This window comes from Diabrotica undecimpunctata, chromosome 3, assembly GCF_040954645.1.
Source record: "Diabrotica undecimpunctata isolate CICGRU chromosome 3, icDiaUnde3, whole genome shotgun sequence".
In the NCBI taxonomy this organism is placed as follows: Eukaryota; Metazoa; Arthropoda; class Insecta; order Coleoptera; family Chrysomelidae; genus Diabrotica; species Diabrotica undecimpunctata.
In genome coordinates, this window is record NC_092805.1 from 23,565,459 (window position 1) to 23,591,480 (window position 26,022).

At 30.9% G+C, this 26,022-nt stretch overlaps 2 protein-coding genes across 2 annotated transcripts; one reads left to right on the forward strand and one right to left on the reverse strand.

Moving 5' to 3' along the window:
- Positions 1-11,377: 11,377 nt before the first annotated feature.
- Positions 11,378-19,225, reverse strand: LOC140436589 (pancreatic lipase-related protein 3-like). Its single transcript, XM_072525533.1, has 5 exons — positions 19,069-19,225; positions 17,151-17,530; positions 15,723-15,888; positions 14,878-15,220; positions 11,378-11,489 (listed from the first exon to the last, which is right to left on the reverse strand). The coding sequence occupies exons 1-5, from the start codon at positions 19,121-19,123 to the stop codon at positions 11,432-11,434; spliced, it is 1,002 nt and encodes a 333-aa protein (XP_072381634.1). The 5' UTR covers positions 19,124-19,225; the 3' UTR covers positions 11,378-11,431.
- Positions 19,226-19,957: 732 nt separating this feature from the next.
- LOC140436591 (uncharacterized) lies at positions 19,958-21,794 on the forward strand. The gene is made up of 2 exons (XM_072525535.1): positions 19,958-20,570; positions 21,182-21,794. Exons 1-2 carry the CDS (start codon positions 20,225-20,227, stop codon positions 21,601-21,603), a joined length of 768 nt encoding a protein of 255 aa, XP_072381636.1. The 5' UTR covers positions 19,958-20,224; the 3' UTR covers positions 21,604-21,794.
- The last annotated feature ends 4,228 nt before the right edge of the window (positions 21,795-26,022 follow it).

A 26,022-nucleotide genomic window follows, 5' to 3' on the forward strand; every position in this document is an offset into this window, starting at 1 on the left:
TTATGGCTAGTTCTACTTCCTGAAAACTGATTTCTATTTCGTGTCTTAATTCAGGGGCGTTATTGTCTTGATTATTATTTTCCTTTCCTTTAAACAGTTCCGTCAGGTATCTTTCCCATATAGACTGTTAAAAATATAAAAATAAGTCTCCATGAAGGGAGGTTAGCGATTGCTTTTCTTTTCTGCAAGCCTTCTGTTCTACACTGGATATACTGGTCACACTCGCAATGAACCATAACACTCTTTTGGCTACTTTATTATTTATAGTAGTGACTTGTGTTTCCGGCATTTTTCGAGAAAGTTTAAAAAAGCAGTTTGGATATATAAAAAACTATTTTTCAATGAGATACTGATCGTACCTTCTTCTAAAAAATTACTATACAACATATAATTCAAAGACCGGCATGGTTTGTACCTCAGCTAATTGAAAGAAAAAAGCATATACACTTTCATAAAACTTGCAAACAGTAGGGACTCAAAAACATTTTGGTCAGTGATTAAGAAATTTGGAAAAATTCACAATATTTATTATCTCATATATTCGAATATATATATATATATATATATATATATATATATTGTGACGATTAGGGTTTATAGAAAATAATTTATAAGTTATATACTACATAATATTAGATATTTGGTTGTTTTAAATAAGTTATATACTAGAGAATTTAATAAAAATATATTTATGTGAGGGCATTTTTAATAAATTAGCATATAATAATTGTAAAAAGTGTATTTTAATATTGTAAATATATATAAGTGAGCCATGTGCTTAGGCAACCAAAAATACTCTCGGAGATTGACAGATATTTATACTCTGAAGTGACGTTTAAGAATATTTACAAATATAAAGTGGGTTATAATAATATATTGTTTGAAATGTGTATTTTATTAAATTAGAGTGTTAGTTACTAATTTAATTATATATTCTGATCTGAAAAGCCTAAATGTAAACAAAATTATTAATAGAAAAGAATGGAATTCTCTGGATCTCCGGAGATGGCCATGTTTGCGAAATGGTTTGTTCCAGAAAATTCAGACAAGTATTTGATAGAACAAATTGGAACATGATATCTTACGAGATGGTTCTAGAAATCCAAAAAACATATAAATACCCGTGATTTGGATTCAAGATGGCAGTTTTTGGAAGTTTTTAGTCAGAAGTCAAGCAGTTTATTATGAAAGTTATTTGGAGTCAGTGAATCAAGTACAAATAGTCAAAATGTTTAATATAGTGAGTTGAATGAAGATTAAAAATTATGCATATAATTTAATGCACATTTATAATTATACACAAATAATTATTGAAGATAAAAAAAGGTATATTGGAAGAAATTAAATTATATTATGGTTGGAGATTAGTATAAATCAACTTATAATAATTGGATATTGGTATATAGAAAAGAAGAATAAATATAAATGCTGTTTGCTGGTTTGGTTGGTGGTGTATACATGCTGGTGAAGAAAACTATATCTTAAATTGGTAGAAGCTGATAATTGGAAAAAGAAATTTCACAAAAACAAGGATAACCGAAGTACGAAGACTCTCAGTGGTGATTAGAATCTATATACTTAGTGGAAAATAGTTCATTTAGGCATTCAGTGAAAGAAAGGTACAAAATTTTGTTAATATAATTTAGTTAGTGTCATAACAATTTCAATTTTGAAGATAGTTTGTTTAAATTTTAGATTGTCTATAGAATTTAATTAGTTTTATAAGAACATCAGTTTAAAGATAGTTTATTTTAAATTTACATTGACTAGGTTAGATATATATGTGTGTTTCATAATAGTTATAATAAAGATAATTTAAAAAAGTACTTACAAGCTAATTCTTTGAGAACCGCGATAAAAACCCTATATTATTAAAAATACTCATTGCTCATCATTCAAACAAAAAACACATCATAACAATTTGGCGCCCAACGTGGGGCTCTCTATTTAAAAGAATTAGTTTGGGAAGACAAGTGCTCTCATATAATTAAATTAATTATCAGTAGAAAGGAAAAATTATAGATTTTATTTTTAATTATATTTGAACAAGTAAAGTCTCAAAATGTCTCAAGGAAAGAAAGGTACAAGAAGCAAAAAGAATGAAGAAGATGTGGAAGTAGAAACACAACCTATACAAGAGGAGAGTTTAGTTCAAGTTCCACAAGATACTGCAGAAATGAATCCAGAAAGAGAGGAAAATGTCAATATGGCAGCTTTGATGTCATTAATGATGCAGATGAACAAGACAATGGAAGAGAATTCAAAAGAAATCAAAGAAGACATGAAAAAAATTGAACAGAAAATGGAAGAGAATTTAAAAGAAATCAAAGAAGACATAAAAAAATTGGAAGAGAATTCAAAAGAAGTCAAAGAAGACATGAAAAAAATGGAACAGAAATTGGAAGAGAATTATAGAAAATTAGAAAAGAAAATAGAAGATAATAATAATAAAATTGTAAAACAAATGGATAAAAAACTTGAAGCTGCAGAGAAAAAAGTAGCAAATGAAATAAAAAGTATACGGAATGACTACAAGAAAAGGATAGACAATGAGAGGACAGAAGTAAAGAGGATTATTCAAGATAATAAGATAGATATAGAACAGAAAATAGAGCTACAGAAAAGTAACTTAGAAGTAAAAATTAACGAAGACAGGAGAAACACAGAAGAAAAATTAGACGATATACAACAAAATATCCAAATAAATAGTAATCAAATAAGAAATGTGGAACAGAGAATAGATGATATTTCACAAATGAGAGACATAGGGAGACCTTACTTAAATTTAACAAATGAGACTGGGATTAAATTCTCTGGTAATATAAAAAATTTGCATCCTAGAGTATACATAAATAGTTTAAAACATAAATTAAGATTTGTGAATAATATTAATGATATTAAAGATTATATTAGAATGACATTAAATGACAATGCAGCAACTTGGTTTGCTAGTATTGAAAATGATTTAGATAACTTTCAAACATTTGAAAATAAATTTTTAAATTATTATTGGGGTGAATTAGAGCAAGCAAAGTTTAGAGAAATTCTATATTTTGGAAAGTATAATCAAAATTTAAAATCAAATATGGTAGATTATGCATTGAAATTGATAACAGTTGCAAAATATTTAGAACCACCACTTAGAGAGGATGAAACAGTCTTAAATGTATCTAGACATTTTGATGCTGATGTTGTGCAAACCGTAACTGTACAAAATATTCAAACAATAGATAGTTTTATTAATTTTATTCAAAGAATACAAAGAGGCAATATGACAAGTAATAATAACAACAGAAAAAACAACAATACTTTTCAATATAATAAAAATGATAATCAACAATATAGACAATCATATAACAATAATACTAGGTATGGTGATAATTTACAAAATTTTAATAATACTAACACTAATCCAAATAGACAGAACTTTAATAATAATACTAGTTATAATAGACAAAATTTTAATAACAATACTAGTTATAATAGACAACATTTTAATAACAGTACTAATAATAATAGACAAGATTTTAACAATAGAAGAAATACAGAGCGACCTAACTATAACAGACAGGTAAATTGTGTTCGAAGGAATAGAAGCTGCGAAGACAGGGAACGAAATAGTACAAGGCAAGAAAATGTGAGTAGAAGTCATAGTAGGGAAAGACATAGGACATCAGATCCAAGTGGTCAGATACAATCTGACAATTCTAATAATCAAAATTTTGTGCAGTAAACTTTCTGAATTACAAGTTAGGCCATTGCTATTATGAAAAACCTTCTGAATTTATTTCTTTAGATGAGGATAAAATTATTGACTCTATTAATTTAATTTATATAAATGCTTTGGCCAAAAATAAAATGATTAAAATTATGATAGATACTGGTTCAGAAAGTACTTTAGTCTCGGAGAATTTTATTTTTAATACATTAAAACTATCAGATATAATAAAGATTCCAAAAATTAAAATTATTGGTGCAAATAATAAGAAGTTGGGTGAAATTGATAAACTAGCCAATTTTAAAATTAATATTCTTAATAAAGAAATTAATATGCAAGGATTTATTGTCAAGGATTTATGTGTTGATATATTAATGGGAAATGATGAATTGGAAAAGAAGAAAGTAAAGATAGATTTTAAAGAGAAAATGGTAACTTTGGAAGGGCAAATAATTAAATTTATGCAGAAAGATGAGGTGGAAGAAGGAATAAGAGTTGATAGGATATTATTAAAAGAAAATAATGATGTTTATGAAGAAGAAATGTATTTTGATGATAGGGAAATGTCCCAAAAGAATGTAAAGAATAATTATTGTAGTGAATATTTAAGGAATGGAAATTTTAAGCAGATGGATGCCTACGAGGCGGAGTGCGTAAAATTGGAAGCAAGGAATAATGAGTACATATTGAAGAATAATGTGATTTGTAAAGAAGAAGATATGATGAAAGTTTTAAATTGCCCTGAAGAATATAAATCAATAGTCATTTCCATATTGCAGCAACACAAGGGACTTGTCAATAAAGAAAATAGAATTGCACAAAATTATATCCATAGTATAAAAGTTAAAGAAGAAAAAGATTTTAAAACAAAATCATACCCAATACCATATAAATACAGAGAAGAAGTAAACAAAACAATTAATAATATGTTAGAAGATGGGATCATTGAGAAGGCAGACACACGTTTTATCAACCCCATAGTAGTAGTACGAAAAAGATCAGGTGAAATCAGGTTATGTTTGGATGCAAGGAATATCAACAAGATTACTGAAAAGCAATTTGAAGCACCAATGAGTATAGATGGAATATTAGGAAGAATTACAGGAATGTCATTTTTCACTAAAATCGATTTACAGCATAGTTTCTGGTTAATACCTTTAGAAAGAAAAAGTAGACAGTATACAGGATTTCAGATAGATGGAGTAGTATATCAATTCAAAGTAGTACCATTTGGACTTCAATCATCTTGCAGTGCTCTATGTAGATGTCTTCATGATATTTTGGATCAATATGAACATTTTGTAATTCACTACATTGATGATATATTAATTTTTTCTAAAACGGCTGAAGATCATGAGAAACACCTAAAAATTATAATAAATAGATTAGACAAAGTTGGACTAAAAATAAATCAAGAAAAATGTACATTTTTTCAAAAAGAAGTCATATATCTAGGTTATAAACTTAACACTAAGGGAATCGAAATGGATCCAGAACGGACACAAGTCATTCAGGAATATAAAACACCACACAATTTAAGAACTTTAAGAGGATTTATTGGAATAATTAATTATTATAAAAGGATGATACCAGATCTAAGTATAAAAGAAATTCCATTACTTGAACTACTGAGAAAAGGTGTAAAATGGAGATGGGATCAGAGAAGAGAACTAACATTCCAAGAAATTAAAAACATTTTTCTGTCAAATTTGAAAATATACTATCCTGACTACACACAGCCATTCATATTAAGAACAGATGCATCAATAGAGAGATTATCAGGGGTATTATTACAAATACATGATGGGGTCGAATACCCAATACAATTTATTTCAAGAATCACAAAGCCACATGAAAAGGGTTACTCAGTTTCAGAATTAGAACTAGCAAGTATAATACACTGTGTCACAAAATTAAGATTTTATTTGTTGGGTAATGAATTTACAATAGAAACAGATCACCAAGCTTTAACGTCTATATTAAATAACAAATATGGAAACAGTAGAATACATCGGTGGAGTCTAATACTTAGTGAATACTGCTTTGAAATCAAATACATTTCTGGAAAATCCAATATAGTGGCAGATGCTTTATCAAGGTTAGAAAATACACCACAAAAAGGGCAGCGAACAATAAAAATTGGATTAAATCAATTAGTAGAAAGTACTGGATTATATTCTAAAGAAGAAATTATAAGAGATCAGATCAATTTGAGTGAAAAACAAAAAGTCCTTAGGAAAGATGGAGTATATTATAAAATAATAAATGGCATAGAAGTGTATGTAATAACTAGAACTTTAGCAAAGAAAATATTGAAAAATTTACATAACAATTATATGCATATTGGTTCAAGAAAGCTCTGGATGCTATTTAGGGACAATTATTTTGCAAAGAATGACATAAGTATAGCAAAAGAAATTACTACCCAATGCCCAATATGTCAACTAAACAAAGAAAAGAATTTCAAAAACCAGAACACATATAAATCTAATGTGGTATATGAAAAACTAAATACAGTTTCCATGGATTTTATTTCAAATTTAGTTCTCAGTCCAACAGGAAAAAAGCATATACTAGTGATAGTTGATTTATATACAAAATTTATTAAACTATATCCCTGCTCCAGAACAAATGTTAAAACATTAAAATTATATATTAATCAATTTTTCGAAGAAATAGGACCATTTAGAAATTGCATAATAGATAATGCTACATATTTTAACAACCAAAAATTTCGGACATTTTGTGAGAAAAAGGGAATCAACATTCATTTTACAAGTATCAGACATCCTCAGGCAAATCCTGCAGAAAGATATATTAAAGAAGTTATAAAATATTTAAGGATACTGTGCCAAAACCAACATGAAACTTGGCAGCAACATATACCACAAGTAGAATATTTTTTAAATAATACACATAATTTGAATACAGAGGAAGTACCAGAATATTTAATGTTTGGCCATATAGGAAACAGAAAGTGGATTAGTGAATATAATCAGGATATGTTAGAACAAGTAATGCAGAAAGTGAATAACCGAATTAGGAGGAAAGCTGAAAAATATATCAGAAGACAAAATCGAAATATAAAAAAAAACCAATCACATTTAAAAAAGGAGACCTAGTGTTAATTCGTTCACTTAGAAAAAGTAATGTTAAAGAAAACCGTTGTAAGAAATTACAACCAATGTTTGAAGGTCCATATACAATTGAAAATCAGAATGGACTAAATAGTTATGTGTTAATAGATGCAGAGAACAGACTAAGAGGCATATTTCATATCAACGACATTTTTCAATATCATGAAGAGATTGAATAATATTTTCTATACCTTTAACACAAATATAATAACACTAATAACTTACTGATAGATCCATTTTATAGATAGATGGTAGATTTCATTATTTTGAATCAATTTGACATCATACTTGTTGAATTTTGTATATATGGAAATTAATTTGTACCCTAAAAATCATAATTTGGGGTTAGACACAAAATTGATACTATAATTGCTATAAAAAGGTCTTTCTAATATAATAAAGTAAAAAAACTTACCAATTTATATTGATGAAAGTTATTTTGAATGGAAATAATTCCTAGATTTTGTCTATAAATAAACAGAACACAATATCCATTATATTTTTAATTAAGGTTATATTTTATTCTCTGATAAAATCCATTCTCCATTTGACATGACAGTTTGACCATAGAATAGCCGAACTGTGATCCGTTGTTCTCTGTTTTGACATAGACAGCGAACAGGGATGTATTTAACACATTTTAAATAAATAAAAAAAAATTTGATTTATTAAATTTAATAAGGTATGAGAAAATTAATATTTAAAAAAATAATAAGTAAATTATTTATTTTAAATATTATTTTTGGGGTATTGTGACGATTAGGGTTTATAGAAAATAATTTATAAGTTATATACTACATAATATTAGATATTTGGTTGTTTTAAATAAGTTATATACTAGAGAATTTAATAAAAATATATTTATGTGAGGGCATTTTTAATAAATTAGCATATAATAATTGTAAAAAGTGTATTTTAATATTGTAAATATATATAAGTGAGCCATGTGCTTAGGCAACCAAAAATACTCTCGGAGATTGACAGATATTTATACTCTGAAGTGACGTTTAAGAATATTTACAAATATAAAGTGGGTTATAATAATATATTGTTTGAAATGTGTATTTTATTAAATTAGAGTGTTAGTTACTAATTTAATTATATATTCTGATCTGAAAAGCCTAAATGTAAACAAAATTATTAATAGAAAAGAATGGAATTCTCTGGATCTCCGGAGATGGCCATGTTTGCGAAATGGTTTGTTCCAGAAAATTCAGACAAGTATTTGATAGAACAAATTGGAACATGATATCTTACGAGATGGTTCTAGAAATCCAAAAAACATATAAATACCCGTGATTTGGATTCAAGATGGCAGTTTTTGGAAGTTTTTAGTCAGAAGTCAAGCAGTTTATTATGAAAGTTATTTGGAGTCAGTGAATCAAGTACAAATAGTCAAAATGTTTAATATAGTGAGTTGAATGAAGATTAAAAATTATGCATATAATTTAATGCACATTTATAATTATACACAAATAATTATTGAAGATAAAAAAAGGTATATTGGAAGAAATTAAATTATATTATGGTTGGAGATTAGTATAAATCAACTTATAATAATTGGATATTGGTATATAGAAAAGAAGAATAAATATAAATGCTGTTTGCTGGTTTGGTTGGTGGTGTATACATGCTGGTGAAGAAAACTATATCTTAAATTGGTAGAAGCTGATAATTGGAAAAAGAAATTTCACAAAAACAAGGATAACCGAAGTACGAAGACTCTCAGTGGTGATTAGAATCTATATACTTAGTGGAAAATAGTTCATTTAGGCATTCAGTGAAAGAAAGGTACAAAATTTTGTTAATATAATTTAGTTAGTGTCATAACAATTTCAATTTTGAAGATAGTTTGTTTAAATTTTAGATTGTCTATAGAATTTAATTAGTTTTATAAGAACATCAGTTTAAAGATAGTTTATTTTAAATTTACATTGACTAGGTTAGATATATATGTGTGTTTCATAATAGTTATAATAAAGATAATTTAAAAAAGTACTTACAAGCTAATTCTTTGAGAACCGCGATAAAAACCCTATATTATTAAAAATACTCATTGCTCATCATTCAAACAAAAAACACATCATAACAATATATATATATATATATATATATATATATATATATATATATATATATATATATATATATATATATATATATATATATCTGAAAACTAGATCATAATGTCTGTTTTTTTGTGCAAGACATCGCATTTTGATCCTATTATAACAAGTTACGAAATATATACTGTTCCGATCATAAGTCACCTGAAACTGACCATATTTCCTATGATTTTTTTTTAATCTTTCAAATAATTGAATACTCCATTTAACGTGCATGTTTAATAAAATATCGGAAACGACCGTAACTGTGCATAACTGGAATGAGGTCATTTTTAGCATGATATTTAAAAAGTGCAACAGAGATGATCCAACACTCTATAGAGGCATTGTCCTACTTAACTCTTAAGAATATACTAACTAATATTTTGTTAAACAGACCTGGAGATTGGGTTAGAGAAAATAATATTGTTCTGGGTCTCAGTCAGGGTTTAGGGGATCAAGAAGTTGCATTGATAATGTATTCACCCTCACTTGTGATGTATATGTGATGTGTATGCTACTGCGACTTAAAAAACGCAAAGTATACGCTGCATTTGTAGATTATAAACGGGCTTTTGACTCTACTATCCATAATTTGCTGTACCAAAAGCTATCTGGCTTTGGATTAAGTTCTAAAATAATAACCATTTTTAAAAGACGTATATATGATTATAAATAATAATATTGATAATAATAATATTGCCATCCAACATTTTACCGGTAGCTGACAGGCATTTGTACCAATTACATAGAACGCCATGACTCAGTAAAAAAAATTCATACACCAAGAACTAGCTGACAAACTGAGACTTCTCCAAACCGACCATCTTCCTTATTATTAATACGTCCCTGACAGAATGCTTGAAAATAACAACTACAAGCTATACTGGGATTGCACTAAGCTGACAGACCAACCAGTGGTGCATAATAAACCGGATCTTCTACTAGTTAATAAACTTACTAGGCAAACAACACTTATTGAAGTGGCGATACCCAAAACCAATTATTTACGTGATAAATACAATGAAAAGATTGCCAAGTACAGAGATCTAAAAATACAAATAAGAAGAGAATGGAGAATGGAAAGTACCCAGACCGTACTTATTATTCTATCTTCTACTGGTGTTATTTTCAAAAATCTCCTTCTTCAGCCTTAAGTAATCCAACTTTGGACATAGGCCTTCCCCAAATCAATCCAGTGTCTTCTATTTTGCTTCCAGTTGTGTCATCCCATCTTCTTAATATCATCATCCCATCTCATTTGTGGTCTTCCTCTGCTTCTCTTTCCTAACCAAGGCCTCCACTGTTGTATTTCGTGGTTCCATCTCTTATCCTTTAGTCGGGCATTGTGTCCTGAGAAGTTCCATTTTAATTTGGCAGCATGTTCTCTTGCATCTTTTAATTTCGTTTTGCTTCTAATCCATTTGTTTGTTTTTTTGTCTATAAGTCTCACCCCGAGCATTGATCTTTCCATCGCTCTTTGTGCTTTTACTATTTTATCCATATTGGACTAAGTGAGTGTCCACGTCTGTGAACCATACGTGAGTATAAGGAGGATACACTAATCGTAAATTGATCGTAAAAATCTCCTAGAGAACATAAAACAGCTGGGTCTAAATGAACATAACTATAAGGCTATGCAGAAAGCTGTATTTTTCGCGACAATTACGTACAAAAATTTTTGGGAGATACTCCAACATACCAAGTCACCTAGGGCTCGATAACACGGTAAGAGTCGTCCCACCAGAGCTCAATCCTTTTGATACCATAGGTATCTGAGATGAGTGAATTTTTCCTTAGAGGAAGTGTGAGCCATATGGCTAAATCTGGATAATATGGCCAATGGCAACTACAAGCTATACTGGGATCGCACTGTGCTCATAGACCAAACTGTAGCACATAATAGACCAGATCTGGTGCTGGTTAGTAAACTAAAAGACAAACAACACTAATCGATGTGGCGATACCTAACAAATATGGAATGGAAATGAGAGAATGGAAAGTACCCAGGTGACACCCATTATTCTTTCTATCACTGGAGTCATTCCGAAGAATCTCCTAGAAAACATAAAAAAAGCTGGGTGTAAATGACCATCAATATATCATGCAGAAAGCTGTGCTGCTCTCAACATCCAGATGCGTGCAAGAATTTTTGGGAGATACACCGACGTACCAAGTCACCAAGTACCAAGGACTCGATAGCAAGGAAAAAGTCCCATCAGAGCTCAATCCTTTTGATACCGTAGGTATCTGGGATAAGTGAATTTTCCCTTAGAGAGAGTGTGAGCCTTATAGCTAAATAATATTGCCATAATATACAATAAAACTATAAACGACCATTTATGGCCATTTGATATCACAATTTTCATTCAAATTTTGAATAAAATATATCTTTATAATAAAATTAGAAACCAAGCATTTACATTAAACTTTATTGATAGCATAGTTATTTAATATAATACAAGATTTTTTTAACCTTGGGCATATGGAGGTTGGCTGTTAGTTTTAAGAAAGTAGGAACCAAACGCACTGAAACAAATAAAAACAAAAAAAATTATATTTTTGAAAAAAATAAATTTTGAAATTTTGTTAAAAATGGTTTCTTTTAAATAATTAAAAAAAACTAGTGATTCGAAAACTCTTAAAGAGTAAAAAAAAATTAATTTGTGATTTTCTGAACATTTTGGTTTTTTTTTTTCTGTAAGACAAAAATTGGTTAAGAAATGAAGCTCAAAAGACGTTATAATCTTGTAATATTGTAATTCGTCAACTTTTTCTCGAAACAATAAAATTTTTCTCATTTGCCTCTCACGTTTACATCGATTATTGTTGTATCCTATATAAAAAATATAGGCAAGCAGTGCAAGCAGTATATAGGAAAATGCATTTTTGCCTATTTTGTGTATTTTAGTTGTTTTTAACACATTTTGCATTTTTTCCTAAATTCCGCCTACCTGTGATTTTTTCTAAAATTTAAGGCTAGCACTCTATCATTTAAAGGTTTTAGTGCTACTAAGCCTTTCTATAATAAAATTTTTGGGTTAATAATAAATTATAAATGGTTTGTCTCCCTAAATTTAAAGTTTTACTTCTATAAAAGTCAGAAAAGTAATAAACAAACTCAACTAACGAAAGACTCCAGGTTATGATTTATTCTCGGCACAAGTAGGTACTAAAAAAACTTCCTCGCAAGACCATTACTTTGCTAAAAGTTAAATTTAACCGCATGCTAAGCTTATCATACTTTCCAAAAATATGAAAATATGCTGAAATGATTATGATCCTCAAGCCATAAAAAGAGCAAACTGAAGTAACATCTTATCGACTCATCAGCCTACTCCCAACCATAAGCAAAGTTTTTGAAAGATTGCTGCTACAAAGGATATACGCAGATCATGGATTCCTAACATTACTTCTAGATTGGTTTTCAGGAAAATCACTCCACTACCCAACAAGTCCATCGAATGATAAATTAATTATCAAAAGTCTTGAAGAAAATAAATACTCCAACGCTGTATTTCTAGACATCTCACAAGCGTTTGACAAAGTTTGACACAGAGGTCAAATTCAATGACCATTAATCCAACCTCTGTCCTATCAACTCCGGAGTCCCGCAGGATAGTGTTTTAGGGCCGCTACTTTTCTCACTCTAGACAGCCGATGTATCAGAAACTAATAATACTACAATCGCTTTCTTTGCTGATGACGTAGCAATACTTGCTGTAAATGAATATCCCATACAAGCCCCACAAAACCTGTAATATCATCTGAACATACTCAGTGATTGATATACGAAATGGAGAACAAAAGTAAATAAAACAAAATCAACTCAAATACCATTTACCAATCGTCACAACATATGCCCACATATAAGAATGAAAAATGTAAGGATACCTTCAGTAACATACGCTAGATACCTTGGCCTCCATCTTGACCAACGTCTTACTTGGAAGAAACATATCCAGACTAAAATAAGGCAGCTTCACTTAAAATTCCGGCAAATATATTGGCTCCTTGGACGTAAATCAAAACTTAACACCCAAAAAAAATTCTTCTATACAAAGCCATACTAAAACCTGGTTCTACGGACTACACCTATGGGGCTGTGCAAAGCCAAATTCGCTGAATATAATCCAAAGATTTCGGTATAAAGTGCTAAGATCGATAGTGGATGCAGCATGGTACGTAAGTAGTTAAACACTTCGCTACGATTAAAAGATTCTTTTTATCAGAGAAGAAATCCATCGAGCCACGAAGTCAATGCTAGTAAAGGAATTATTCAACAATGGTCCAGCCACAAGAAAACTAGATAGAACCTGGCCTCAAGACCTACTTCTAAACTAAACCAAAATAGAATAAGGTGAGACATCATTAGATGTATCTTCTTCACTCCTAAAATCTGTAACACATTTACTTAATAATCTGTAATGATAAAGATTGTAAATAAACATAATTATCAGAAAACCATTCATAAACGAAATTTTGAAAAATAAATTTTCTCCAAGTGTCTCGGCGGAATAGTTAAGAAAAACAGGAGGTAGAGACACATTTAAATTTGATGTATGCGAGATGATAATTGCATCCAACATTCCAATGTATGAAGTTTATTACCCTAGTCTTAAGCTCTTTTTGAAAAATATTTTAATAAATCCTTACCGGAGAAGAGTTCTTTGAGAAAACAAACTCAGGAGACATGTTGAAAAAAGGTGGTAAATTAGGGTTGCCAGCTGTTGAAAATGCGAGGTATCACAGATAAAGTGAAAGGGAGCTATCGTCCAACGTCACTGGTTTAAAGTGTCAGTTGTGTGACTTTTTAAAGCATGCGTCTATAGATATTGTTATTATCACTTGTCAAAACACGTTTCATTGTGCGCTAACTCTATTGTACTTTATCTTTGATACCTGGCATTTTTAACAGCTGGCAACCCTAATTTGCGACCATTTTTTCCTAGGTAACTGCTTCTTCTTCTTCTTTTAACTTTTTTATCTAGGCTTTAAAGCCTGTTTCTTCTTCAATATTAGCCTCCTAAATTGTTTAAATTATTACAACATCTTTTTCTTGGTCTGCCAAGACTTCTTCGTCCATTTGGTGACGTTGTTGTTTCTAGTAGTCGTCTCTTTAAATTGCTGCTTTATGGATGCAAAGCGGTATAACTTTGAGTTTTCCTAGAGCTGCTTCTTCAATCTTGTTTTTATTTTCTCCCAGCTCGCGTTTATGTCTTCGATGTCGTCTATTTGTTTTAGCTGTATCTTCTGTGCTACTCTGATTTGGTACATTTCTCTTGTAAATTTGTTCTTTTATAGTGATTCCATATTGAATTTTTCCTCTGTGATTTCCAGTTTTGGTGTTATTTTCATTCCTATTTATGCTAGTACTAGTTTGTGTTCACTCCCTGCGCCTGCTGAGTTTAAAGTTCGGATATCTAGAATCTACTTTGGGTGGATTTTTCTATTACTGACTATAAAATCAATTATACATTTATGCCTCTTGGATTATGATCGAAAAATGTATTATTGATTCTCAGTTCGTTAAAAGCAAAGAGATTAGCCATGAGTTCTCTATTTGCGTTGACATGGTTTTTATTAAATCCTTGTTTTACTCCTGGAAATATTTCATATTAAGACAACAAATTACCTGAATTTAATATAAAAAGACATGCATATACGTCATGAGCAGCGTACTTTATTCAAAAAATAAACGAACAAAATAAAATTTTTGTTCAAAAATTAATTACTATTAATTGAATTAAAAATTTGCATCCACTTTTTGACTGGCAAGCTATTATTAATGCAGTCTCCTAATTTCAAATGTATGAAAAAATGTTAGTTTGATTAACTACGTTATGAACGTAGTGATCTTGCGGCGGGATCTTGTAAGTACTATTACACGTAGGTAACTAATAATGCATATACTTACTTTTTATCAATATGGAACATTCCCATGCTGGCTTTTGGTCCGAAACATCTACCTAATTTGTATTCTAAATAGCTACGGCATCGTTGCCCAATAAAAGCTTTGCTAATTAGCGATTCAGCGTATAGTTCGTATGACCGAGAGTGAGAACAGGTTCCTACTATATCAATTCCACAACCTGGTTGAGATCTTCCTCCATTGGGATAGAAATCGGAATCTCCACATAGGTTATAATACCCTAGGCGCCCTCCATTGGTGTGGATAATTTGCACATTTACTGCGTCGTCTTCGTCTATACGGTTGTCCTTCCTGAAGCGTTTGAATAGAGGACCAGCCGGATCTAAACCTAAAAAAATATTATATTTATTTAATTTTTGTTTTAGTATGGCATTGTACATTAAATTTAAAGAAGACCGTCCGTATATACAGTGATATATTTTATGTGATGTTACGTTCAGTTGTTGTGAATATTAAATCTCCCTTAGATTTTTTCCAAAATTAAAAAATCTCTATACTTAAGTTGTCTCGGTTACTTGGAAACTCCACGTTGAGTTTATGCTGCATACATGTAACAAGGGTCTAAATTCCCTCAAATCAATTACAAAGACATGGTGGTGTGCAGATGTGGAAACTTCGTTGTTTTTCGTTCGAATGCGGATACGGATACTTCTAGACTACATTTTGGTATCATTGAAAATATTAACAATATCACCTGCATCTGCGTTTACATCTCGTCTACTAATTTACTTCTAAACACTTCTAACTTAGATTCTGAGATATTTCCAGACTTTAAAATTTATTGTTAGAGTATATCCTAATAATGTCTAAAAAAAATAATACAACCTTACCAACAATTGTGTCGACCTTGCCATTCAAAGCAGCTCCAGCATTTCCAGAGACATGAGCTCCAAGGGAATGGCCTACCAATTTCAACGTACCAAGTTTTAAACCGTATTCTCTAATCAGGGATCTAACGAAATCTGCTACAAACCCTCCAACCTTTTTCACTAATTTCTAGAAAAGAAGAATTCATACATTAGCTGTTGATATTAATACTGAATATTGAAATTAACGAATAAGCTTTTTAAAAACTATTTAGCGGTACATAATTTTAATAAATTATATATTTTATTTTCCGCCTTCGTTAAACTGTTTATTATTTTTACTTACATATATTTCTATTATCATCTTTCGAAATAAGAAAGCATTAAATTTGAGTTCTTTTTCCTCGGCCGTTTCAGTAATTCCATTTAACATGTAAAAACTGAGTAGCAGTACCATTTATCATGTAATAACACAGTAGTAATTCCATTTCTTCCGTTAGAGCACGTAGCAAATCCATTAAACATACGGCAATATTTATTTATAAGTTTATTTTATGTATGCAAAATTGAGATTTTTGTATTTTTAAATTTAAAAAGGATAGGTAACTGCTGCTTATAATATTTTTATTTCAATAAATATATTAAATTAATTTCATTCTAATCTTATATTTACCATATTTTAAGTCTTCAACGTACTTTTGGTATACAATTGACGCCCTCAATTTATGATATAGCTGTTAATGTTATCACAAATAAGGCGCCCAACGTGGGGTTTTTGTAAGTCAATGTTACTAGATAGTGGGTTGCTGATTTTCCCGCTTAAAAACACTGAGTTCTTTGTTGAACATTATTAATCACTGTTGTTCTTATATTTCTTCTGGATTGTATTTTTAATATCTTGCTATAGATTCGACTGAAATTATTTGTGATTATAATCCCAGCTAATTACCACAGTTGCTTTTTGATCAATCATAAAAGTAAAATTTTCCTGTTAGTGATCATATAGTAAATTATGAGAAAAAATTTACGAAAACCTCATGGTGTTATCCCGACATAGTAAAGATTTGCACTTATATTGGATTTACTCTCAATATTAACGTCAAGCTTAGATTTTATATTTATGTTGTTTATTACTATTAGTAACATTTTCTTACCTTGTGATTAATTTCCTATTTTAATAACTAATATGAAACGAGTTATCACATTTGTAAGAAATAAAAATTATGTTCGGTATCGGTAATTTGAGGGACATTTGCAAATTTTGATAGAAATATACCTTGTTGTATATAAGATCTAATTATTAAATATTATCAATATGTAGTAACTTTATGTCCCTGTTTATTTTTAATTTCCTTTGTTATTCAAAAAAGAAATTCGTTTCTAAACATTGGTTATACTGATAATGGATATTTTATCAAATACTTTAAAGAACATATTTATTTATTTATTTACCTTTGCAATTATGTAAAGTTTTCCTGCAATTGGACTCCAATCGACGACAAATATATTGACATCATGCTCCCTTAATGTGTATTCTCTGATAAGTGAGTTAAGATCTGCTTCATGGCTTCCCTTCCATCCATGGATGATAAAAACAGTTTCTCGGTTTGGTGTAAATGATGTCCTATCCAATTTATGGATATTGTTGTTTTTAATCTCTACGCCTATATCAGGGTTTGATCTACTGAAGAAAAGATATTTTACATCGGATGGGGAACATGTGAGGTTTAGACTAGTATGTACGAGATACTCTACTTGAACTTGGCCGTCTTTGTCCTCGTATAAGAAGTATTCTAAACTTTCGGAGTCACCTTCTAAATCGTCATCGGTTACTGAAATATTTTAGAATAACAAATTTGACATTTTATTTAAATAAAAGCATAAAAATATTAAGGGTGAATAAAATGTGAAAACGACGCTTAACAATTTTGAAGATATATATATGTTTCTTTTTAGAAATGTTGGCATGTTCACACCCAACTTAATATAGCATATATTCGTCACATACTACAAATGATAATCAGGTAGATACAGAATTAGTAAGTCTTGCAAACTCTTCACTTATTATTAATAAAGTAGGAGATGACATTACGTTTAGAGAAAATTAAGACATATTTATTCATATCAAAACTCGGCTTATGTTAGTTGTGGGCTAAACTCAGTAGCTTTACCGATTCAGCCGGTCTCAAGCCCGAAAAAAAAAGAGGAATAGAGGAGTGACACTGTTATAAAGGACCAGAGTTCTGCTGGCCCTGCTGATAGCACTCTATGAGTGTACCTTATATGATACCATATACCATGTATGAAAAGAAAACCCTGAGGAAAAATTACTCGGTCTTCTAGGTAGAGGATTTGGACATTGGGCCTGCCCCCCAATACCTTTAAAGAAATATTTAGACAGCGAATCTCAGAATACAGGAAATACTGGAACCCTTCGACGATCACTACGGCGACGAAACAGGACAATAAATTTTGCAACATGAAAGGTACAGGGTTGGCGAGGTAAAACTGAAGATGTTACTTAAGAACAGATACAAAGAAAAAGGCAAGGAAATCACAGAAAATGGAAAATTTGTCCATGTGACTAGTGGCATACAAAAAGAAAATAGTATAGCTGAGGTATGGTACAAAAGAGCGGCTGAGGGGGTATTTGTACTTATTAAACAAAAAATAACAATATAAAATAACAAATTAAGAAGCTATTAGTTATTATTAGTTATATATATATATATATATAAATATATATATATATATATATATATATATATATATATATATATATAGTTATTATAGACTAATTATTACAGACCTAAAATTAAAAGATAAAATAAAAATTTAATAATTTATCTTTTATCTCTTTATTTTAATTTAATTATTTAATATTAAAATGTATTTTATATATTTTAATTTATCCTAATCTCCTGCTTAAATCCTCAATTATATCAAGAAATACAAAGTTAAACCTCTACAAATCAATAATACGCCCAGTCCTAACATATATGGTTTAGAGACCTGAACTCTCACAAAAAGTAATCAAACCTTGTTAGGATATTTTGAAAGAAAAGTACTAAGTCAAATCTATAGAGCGGTAAATCACAATGGAGTGTGGAGAAGACGATACAACTTCGAACTTTATAGAATATACCAGGAAACAGATATTGTAAGATATATTAAGATTAGACGTCGCAGGTGGGTAGGACATGTAATTCGGATAGAACAAAATTACCCAGCTAGAAAAGCGCTGCTTGATAGACCCATTGGCCATTGGTCAGAGAAGAAAAGTAAGACGCAGATGTTTTAATAACCACCGCTTATTCTAGCAAAATAATAACTTAACTTTTTTATGTTAAATGAAAAAAGAATAACTTACATGAATGGCACGCTCCTAGTAGGAATAAAATTACATAAATCTTGCAATTTTTCATTTTGGTGACTTCTTAAGTTTGCAAAATTACCACAGTTGTTTATAAATACTTCTTATCGTAAAAGTGGCATGCTTTAATTAAATTATTACCTAAAACGTCGTAAATCTTCAAATTAATAATGGTAATTAATCAAATTTACTTCCACATACTTTATTCAATTATTGATATATCAAATATATAAAAAATTGCGTTAAAAAATATTAAAACTTCATAAATCATAAGTTAATAAACGGTAATAAATCAGATTTGTTTCCAAATACTTTATTTAATTAATATATCAAATATATAAAAAATTGCAATAGTAATTGTTATATATTCCTACATATTTCTCTTCTTTTTCGTAATCGTTCATCTTCTGGTTTGTGCCACTCCTACAGGAAAGTGGAATTTATTTAGAATATCGTAAATCTTAATTGTTGATTTAAACAGCCAGTTTGTGAAAAAGTCATTAGTCAAAATATTCTTTCAAATTTCGCATCCATGATATTCTTCCAAGCTACTGATACCTCCTTCTTTCAAGCTACTAAACTGATGGTTTTTAGAATGGTCCGCTTAACACTAGAAGCACCAGAGCGGTCATTTTGACTGCTTTTCATTTTTGATACTCTGTATTACCTATTCATAAATGTTTTAGAAACTTGATAATTTCCTAGATCTATTTGAAGATTATAATTTCTCTTTTACAGGTACTTAGCGTAATTACTTTTTAAGATATGGTAACGTATACCTAGAACTACCATATAGTAGTCATTTTGACTGCTTTCTATTTTCTAGAGTATTACTCATTCATATTTATTTTACAAAATTTATGATTTGTGACTTTATTATTTACTTGAGGATTATAATTTCTCTTTTACAGGTACTTAGTATAATTACATTTTGAACATATTTATGTTGATGTCTACCTAGAAAAATGCGGTCCTAATGACGAGGTAGTCTAATTTTTGTTCTACTTTTCTGGGAAGTTTTAACTTATTTTATGTATAAAATACATCGAAAATATTTGTTATTATGTAGTTTAAGTATACTCTTTGCAATTGCATGTTGAATCTGTATTTTGATTAATTTTACATTGTGATTTTTATTATTTCTGCTGTTATCATGTCTCGCCGATATTTGACTCAGCAGGAGCTATTAGAGTGTCTACAGAATTTGTCAGAAGATGAATCTGTAGCAGAGTTATCTGATGAAGATGTATCCGATAATGAAGTTGACGAGTATGTGCCTAATACAGTTGATCAAGGACATTCATCGGGCAGTGATTCTGAAGGTGAAGTTGAGATTGAGGTGATGCTCAGTACTTCTGCTTCAACTTCGAATACAGACTTCAATACATCTTCAGAAATGATTACCAACCAGGTAAGAGGAATTCGCAGAAGCAATTTAGAGAATTCTTCCATAGATACCATAGGATGGGAGTTACTTGACAACAATGCTAGTACACCAGGTAAGCAACTATATTATATTAGTAGCTTCTATTTATGTATTCACTTAATATTTTTGGTGTATAATATTTTTGAGCATATTCTTCTTGATGTCACGAATATTGGCGATAATCATGGCAATATTTACCTTATCTGCAGGATATTCTTCTTCCTAGAGCCCGTTTTCCAAATATTTTGCCTTGCAGGCTGGCTTGTAGAAGGGAGCATCTAGATTCATTTCGCACAATGTTTTCGAAATATTGTAACTTTCGAGATTTGATAGTGGTCCACGGGATTTGAAGTGTTCTCCGATTTAGCCACAGCTCGAATGCTTCCAATTTTCTGCATATATCTTCGTCAAGGTCAACTATTCAACACCATAAAAAGAACAGAGCAGACGTAGCATCGCAGCATCACGTTTATACCAAGAGAGAGGTTTTGGCTCTTGAAGAAGGCCCCCATCTGGTTGAAGGTGGATCTAGCTTTTCCGATGTGCGCTCTTATTTCTTGGTTGTTGTTCCATTCTTTATTTATTACGGTGCCATTTATTTAAATAAATAAATAAATGCCATTTATTTAAATAAATAAATAAATGAGTATATACCTGCATACTAATTTATTTCGTTCATTTTAGGAAAGCGTACCAGTCAAAATGTTCTAAATGAAGCTACTGGACCAACCCCTCATGCTAAGAGAAGCATTATTAGAGATTCTGCAGCTAGTGCATGGCGGCTGTTGATTGATGAATGCATACTCCGTAACATAAAATCATGTACTGTTGCTGAAGGTAGAAGAAAACTTAAAGATGAAAATTGGCAAATTTCTATTGAAGAAATCGAAGCATTTATATCCTTACTGTATGCTAGGGAAGATTATATGGCACAAAATGTTAGCATAAAGATGCTGTGGTCTGGTACATGGGGTCCACAATTTTTTCAAGAGACGATGTCTAGAAACAAATTTACAGAAATAATGAGTTTTATCCGTTTTGATATGAGAAATACCAGGTCTGAGCGATTATCAACAGATAAATTTGCACTTGGGTTGGGAATATGAAACCCATTTATAGAGAATTTAATATTATGTTATACACCTGGCGAAAATATAACTATCCACGAACAGCTTTTTTCCACGAAGGCAAGATGCCGCTTTACCCAGTACATGGCGAATAAACCCGATAAGTTTGGAATTAAATTCTGGCTTGCAGCTGATGTCGAGTCCAAATATTTGTTGAACGGATTTCCTTACCCAGGGAAAGATGAACAACGACCAGCCAATCAACTTCTGGGGGAACCAGAATGTTGTTAGCCGTCTAATGGAACCATTTATAAATAAAGGAAGAAATGTCACGACGGATAATTGCTTTACGTCCATAAAGTTGGCAAAATAATTACAAAAGAAGGCTACCAGCATTGTTGGAACAATCAACCGAACAAGAAAGAATATTCCACCGTCAGTAAAAAATGAAAAGATGGAATTGTACAAAACAAAAATTTTCAAACACGAAGACTTGACGCTAACGGCGTACCAGGGAAAAGTCAACAAAAATGTTCTAGTGCTGAGTTCTTTACACTCGAATGATATTAAAATGGGCACAGATAAAAAGAAAAAACCGGAAACCATCATCTTCTACAACCAGACAAAATACGGAGTAGACGTTGTAGATCAGATGGCTAGACTGTATTCAACCAAATCTGCTTCAAGAAGATGGCCGTTGCAAGTTTTTTTTAATATTTTAGATATGGCAGGAATAAATGCTTGGGTTCTGTATAAGAAAGTTGCGGGCAGTCAAATATCTAGGCAGGATTTCCTACTTCAGTTAGCAGAAGAATTGCGTGAAGATCACATGACTAAGGGCAGGACAACATCAACGGATACAAATCCAAGAGGTGCAAAAAAAACCACCAAATAATAAACGTAAGCAGTGTCAAACAGGGAATTGCAACAAAAATAAAACATTTGAAATTTGTCATATATGTAAAAAATTTGTGTGTGGGTCATGTACAAGCAAAATTGAAAAATTTTGCTACTGCATAAATTGTACTTAAATAATTAAATAATTTATTTAAATATATTAAATATGTCTTATATTATTAGTTATTAACTCAATATAGGTTTTTATCAAATAAAAAAGAATACAAAAACGGCTGGCAATAGAAAATTCTAATATCCGTCATTTTGACCGCCGGTGGTGCTTCTAGGTATGCACAAATGCTGGTGCTTCTAGTGTTAAATACCTAACTTGGTGGTAGAAGAAATTTTTAATCTTATCAAATATCATTCTACAATATCCTAGTGGTATATTTGATGGGTCCCCTAATTCAGGACGTTTGAAATGTGCAACATTCTAATTTACGAAGTTGTTCTTCTTCATTAGTCAATTAAATAATCTAATGGATCGTGGATTTATTACCACAAGTAGTTGGTTTTGTTATTATAAGAACATTTTGGAAATCAAAATATTCTTGAAAACACTACAATTTTCAGTTTTATATTGTATAATTGGTAAGTATCATTGGTATTATACCCAAGAGACCCATATTCATACAATATAACAGTAAAAATGGCATCAAAACACTAAAACAAAGAGAAGATAAATGTAACCAATGACTCCAATAATCTCTAATAGATATAAGCAATACAGATGGCATAAAGCGATATACTAACGGAATAACCAATAAAAACATAGACAGCCTTAAAATTTGTCAGAAAAGAAAATACAAAAGAAAGTAAGCTAAAAATGGAACAAAGAGTGTGAACAATAAATGAGGAAAGAAGATCACTATACAGAGAGTAAAAACAAAAAACAAACGAATACAAGAAAGTAAAAATAATAACTAGATAAATGATTAGAAGTCATATGAGATGACGTTTTCTAGTGATGAATACATATTACTTTCGGATGGTACGGAGTAAAGGGGAAAAACATTTACAGTCCTTTTATTACAAACTAATGTTAAATGAAACCGTGTACTGGAAAAGAACCATCATAGTCCGTGCGCTACGAGGGAATAACCGTCAGGGTCCGCTTAGCGGAACTGAAATGGAACTGGGCAGGCCATGTAGCGAGACCGCATGACTCACGATAGACGAGCAAAGTTACAAATTAGAGGCCAAGAACAGACAAACGTAGTAGAGGAAGACCACTCACACGTTGAGCTGACGACATCATGCGTATCACCAAAAATTGGCAACAAAGAGCACACAATCGCAAATAATTTAGGAGCTTAGGGGAGGCCTATCTCCAGCAGTGGACGTGATAAATAAAGGCTGGATGATAATCTCCAAGAGCCGGTTCACGTGCTAGTACAAGCCATTCGATTTGATCATAAGGTAACCAGGCAGAAAAAAATAAAGTTTAGTTTAATTTAGTTACAAAAAATTGTACATCTAAAAGTAGTATGTCTGCATATGAAAAGGACTCAAATCAATATATTATGCTTACATCGTACATACCAAGGCGTGGTATAAATGTTTTGATGTTATCGACATTTCACAATGATCACAAATCCAATTTGGTGACGAACAAAAGCCTTCAGTGATTACATTTTATAAGCTTACAAAGGGCGCATTAGACGCTGATAGCTAATGATCGACATTGCTAAACATCGAAGAAATAAATTCCAGGATTACGTATACCACCAATACCAGAGATAATACCCGAAGGAAGTTACTTACAGAATTAGCAAAACAACTTGCTAAACCTCATTTACTAAAGCGTGTTAGAATTCCATATTTTTCAATCTCCTTGAAGTAAATAATACGAAATATTCTTGGTCATGAAAAAACTCCAACAGAACGAGCCAAAGAGAAACGAATTGGTAATTAGCAAAAACCTAGAATCTCTTTTTGTAGAACGCGAAAAAATAGATATACAAATAATACCAGTGTGATGTGTACTCCAAGCCTATTTGCAAGTAACATACGACAAAAGCTACAGTTTTATGCTATTAATGCATTATGCAAAAAGACGAATAGCCTGATTTATTTTGATTTAAATCTTTATTTTGGGTGTCTTTTTCAGTTTAATTTTGTTTATTTCATTTCTTTAATACAGATTTGTTTATGTAATGGTTACTTAAGAGCGTAGGCGCAAAATTTCGGGCCAATGCTTTTTAAATGCATTAATTTTTTTTTAGAATCCTGAGAAAACTTATAAATATTTTTGAAAAATTTAAACACAGAATGGGAGATTACATTATTACCGAGGGCCGAAAGTCCCTTAGAATAAACAAAAAGTTTTTTTTGAATGAGATATTTGAAATTAAAAATTAAAAACACTAAATTTTCTCTTCTTTTTCACCCCTGTAACTTATTAAAATAAATATTATAGAAGTTTTTAGGGACTTTCGCCCCTCAGTAGTAATGTAATATTTCATTCTTCGTTTAAATTTTTCAAAAATACTTATTATTTTTCCCAGGGTTCGAAAAAAATGAAAGCATTTAAAAGCATTGGCCCGAAATGTTGCGCCTACGCTCTTAGGTCAAAATGAGAACTTTTGTTTATTTTGCAGATAACAAATGATGGAAAAATGTATGTTGAGATACAAAATAAAACAAAATATATTATTCCATTAATAAAACCATACTATGGAAAACAAAATAGCAAGAAATACGAAATTACATGTACATATATTAAACTATAGCCAAACCAGTAACACTATACTCAAGTGAAACGTGGATAAGACAACCTAAGCACGACAGTAAATGCAACAAAGATGAAATACCTGAAATTTAATAGAATTTGGTAGAAATGAGACAATACGATGGAGTCATCATCATCATCCTGGCTATTCTTTCGATGACGTCAGTCACCTTGACTCTTCTCCTGACTTCTTCGATTTTTATGTTTCTCTACCGTATGTAAACACTGACAGAACGCATCGATCAAATACGTTTCTCTTCAGGTATGTGGGCAGCTCACTTTTAAAAGTTTTTCTTAGTTTTTCATATGCTGCCCACACAAGACCGATTTTTCTCTTCGGTTCATGGGTCTGAATATCCCCGTCAGTCATAGTTTCATGTGGAGTACTTAAGCTAAGTTGGTACGGACACATTTCATCATCATCATCATTTGGCTCTACAACTCTATGAGAGTCTTGGCCGCGTTTATTATTTCCTTTCATTGTTGTCGATCCTCTGCAGCTATTTCCCATTGCTGTCTTCCCATTTTGCGTAGATCACTGGCTACTGCGTCCTTCCATCTCTTTCGTGGGCACCAACTGACCTTCTGCTATCGGGCCTTTCCCAGAATGTGGCATTCAGGAGTCTTTCGTCACTCGATCTTAGTACGTGGCCCGCCCATCTTATTTGGTTTGATTTAATGTAGCGTACGGATACATTTACATATATAATTTAACATAGAAGACTCGTCATCAGCATTCACGAAGCAAGAAAACAAGAAGCAAAAATAAAGGAAGACCAAGGAAAACGTGGTCCCAATAAATACTTAAAATAGACAGGATCATCATCATC

Bases quoted from the DNA above. Each gene is read 5' to 3' on its own strand.
- LOC140436589 (XM_072525533.1), bottom strand. From the start codon at position 19,123: ATGAAAAATTGCAAGATTTATGTAATTTTATTCCTACTAGGAGCGTGC. The intron at 17,531-19,068 runs GTAAGTTATTCT...AAAATATTTCAG, and splicing joins ACTAGGAGCGTGCCATTCAT to TAACCGATGACGATTTAGAA. The intron at 15,889-17,150 runs GTAAATAAATAA...CTTCTTTTCTAG, and splicing joins AACTTTACATAATTGCAAAG to AAATTAGTGAAAAAGGTTGG.
- LOC140436591 (XM_072525535.1), top strand. From the start codon at position 20,225: ATGTCTCGCCGATATTTGACTCAGCAGGAGCTATTAGAGTGTCTACAG. The intron at 20,571-21,181 runs GTAAGCAACTAT...CGTTCATTTTAG, and splicing joins CAACAATGCTAGTACACCAG to GAAAGCGTACCAGTCAAAAT.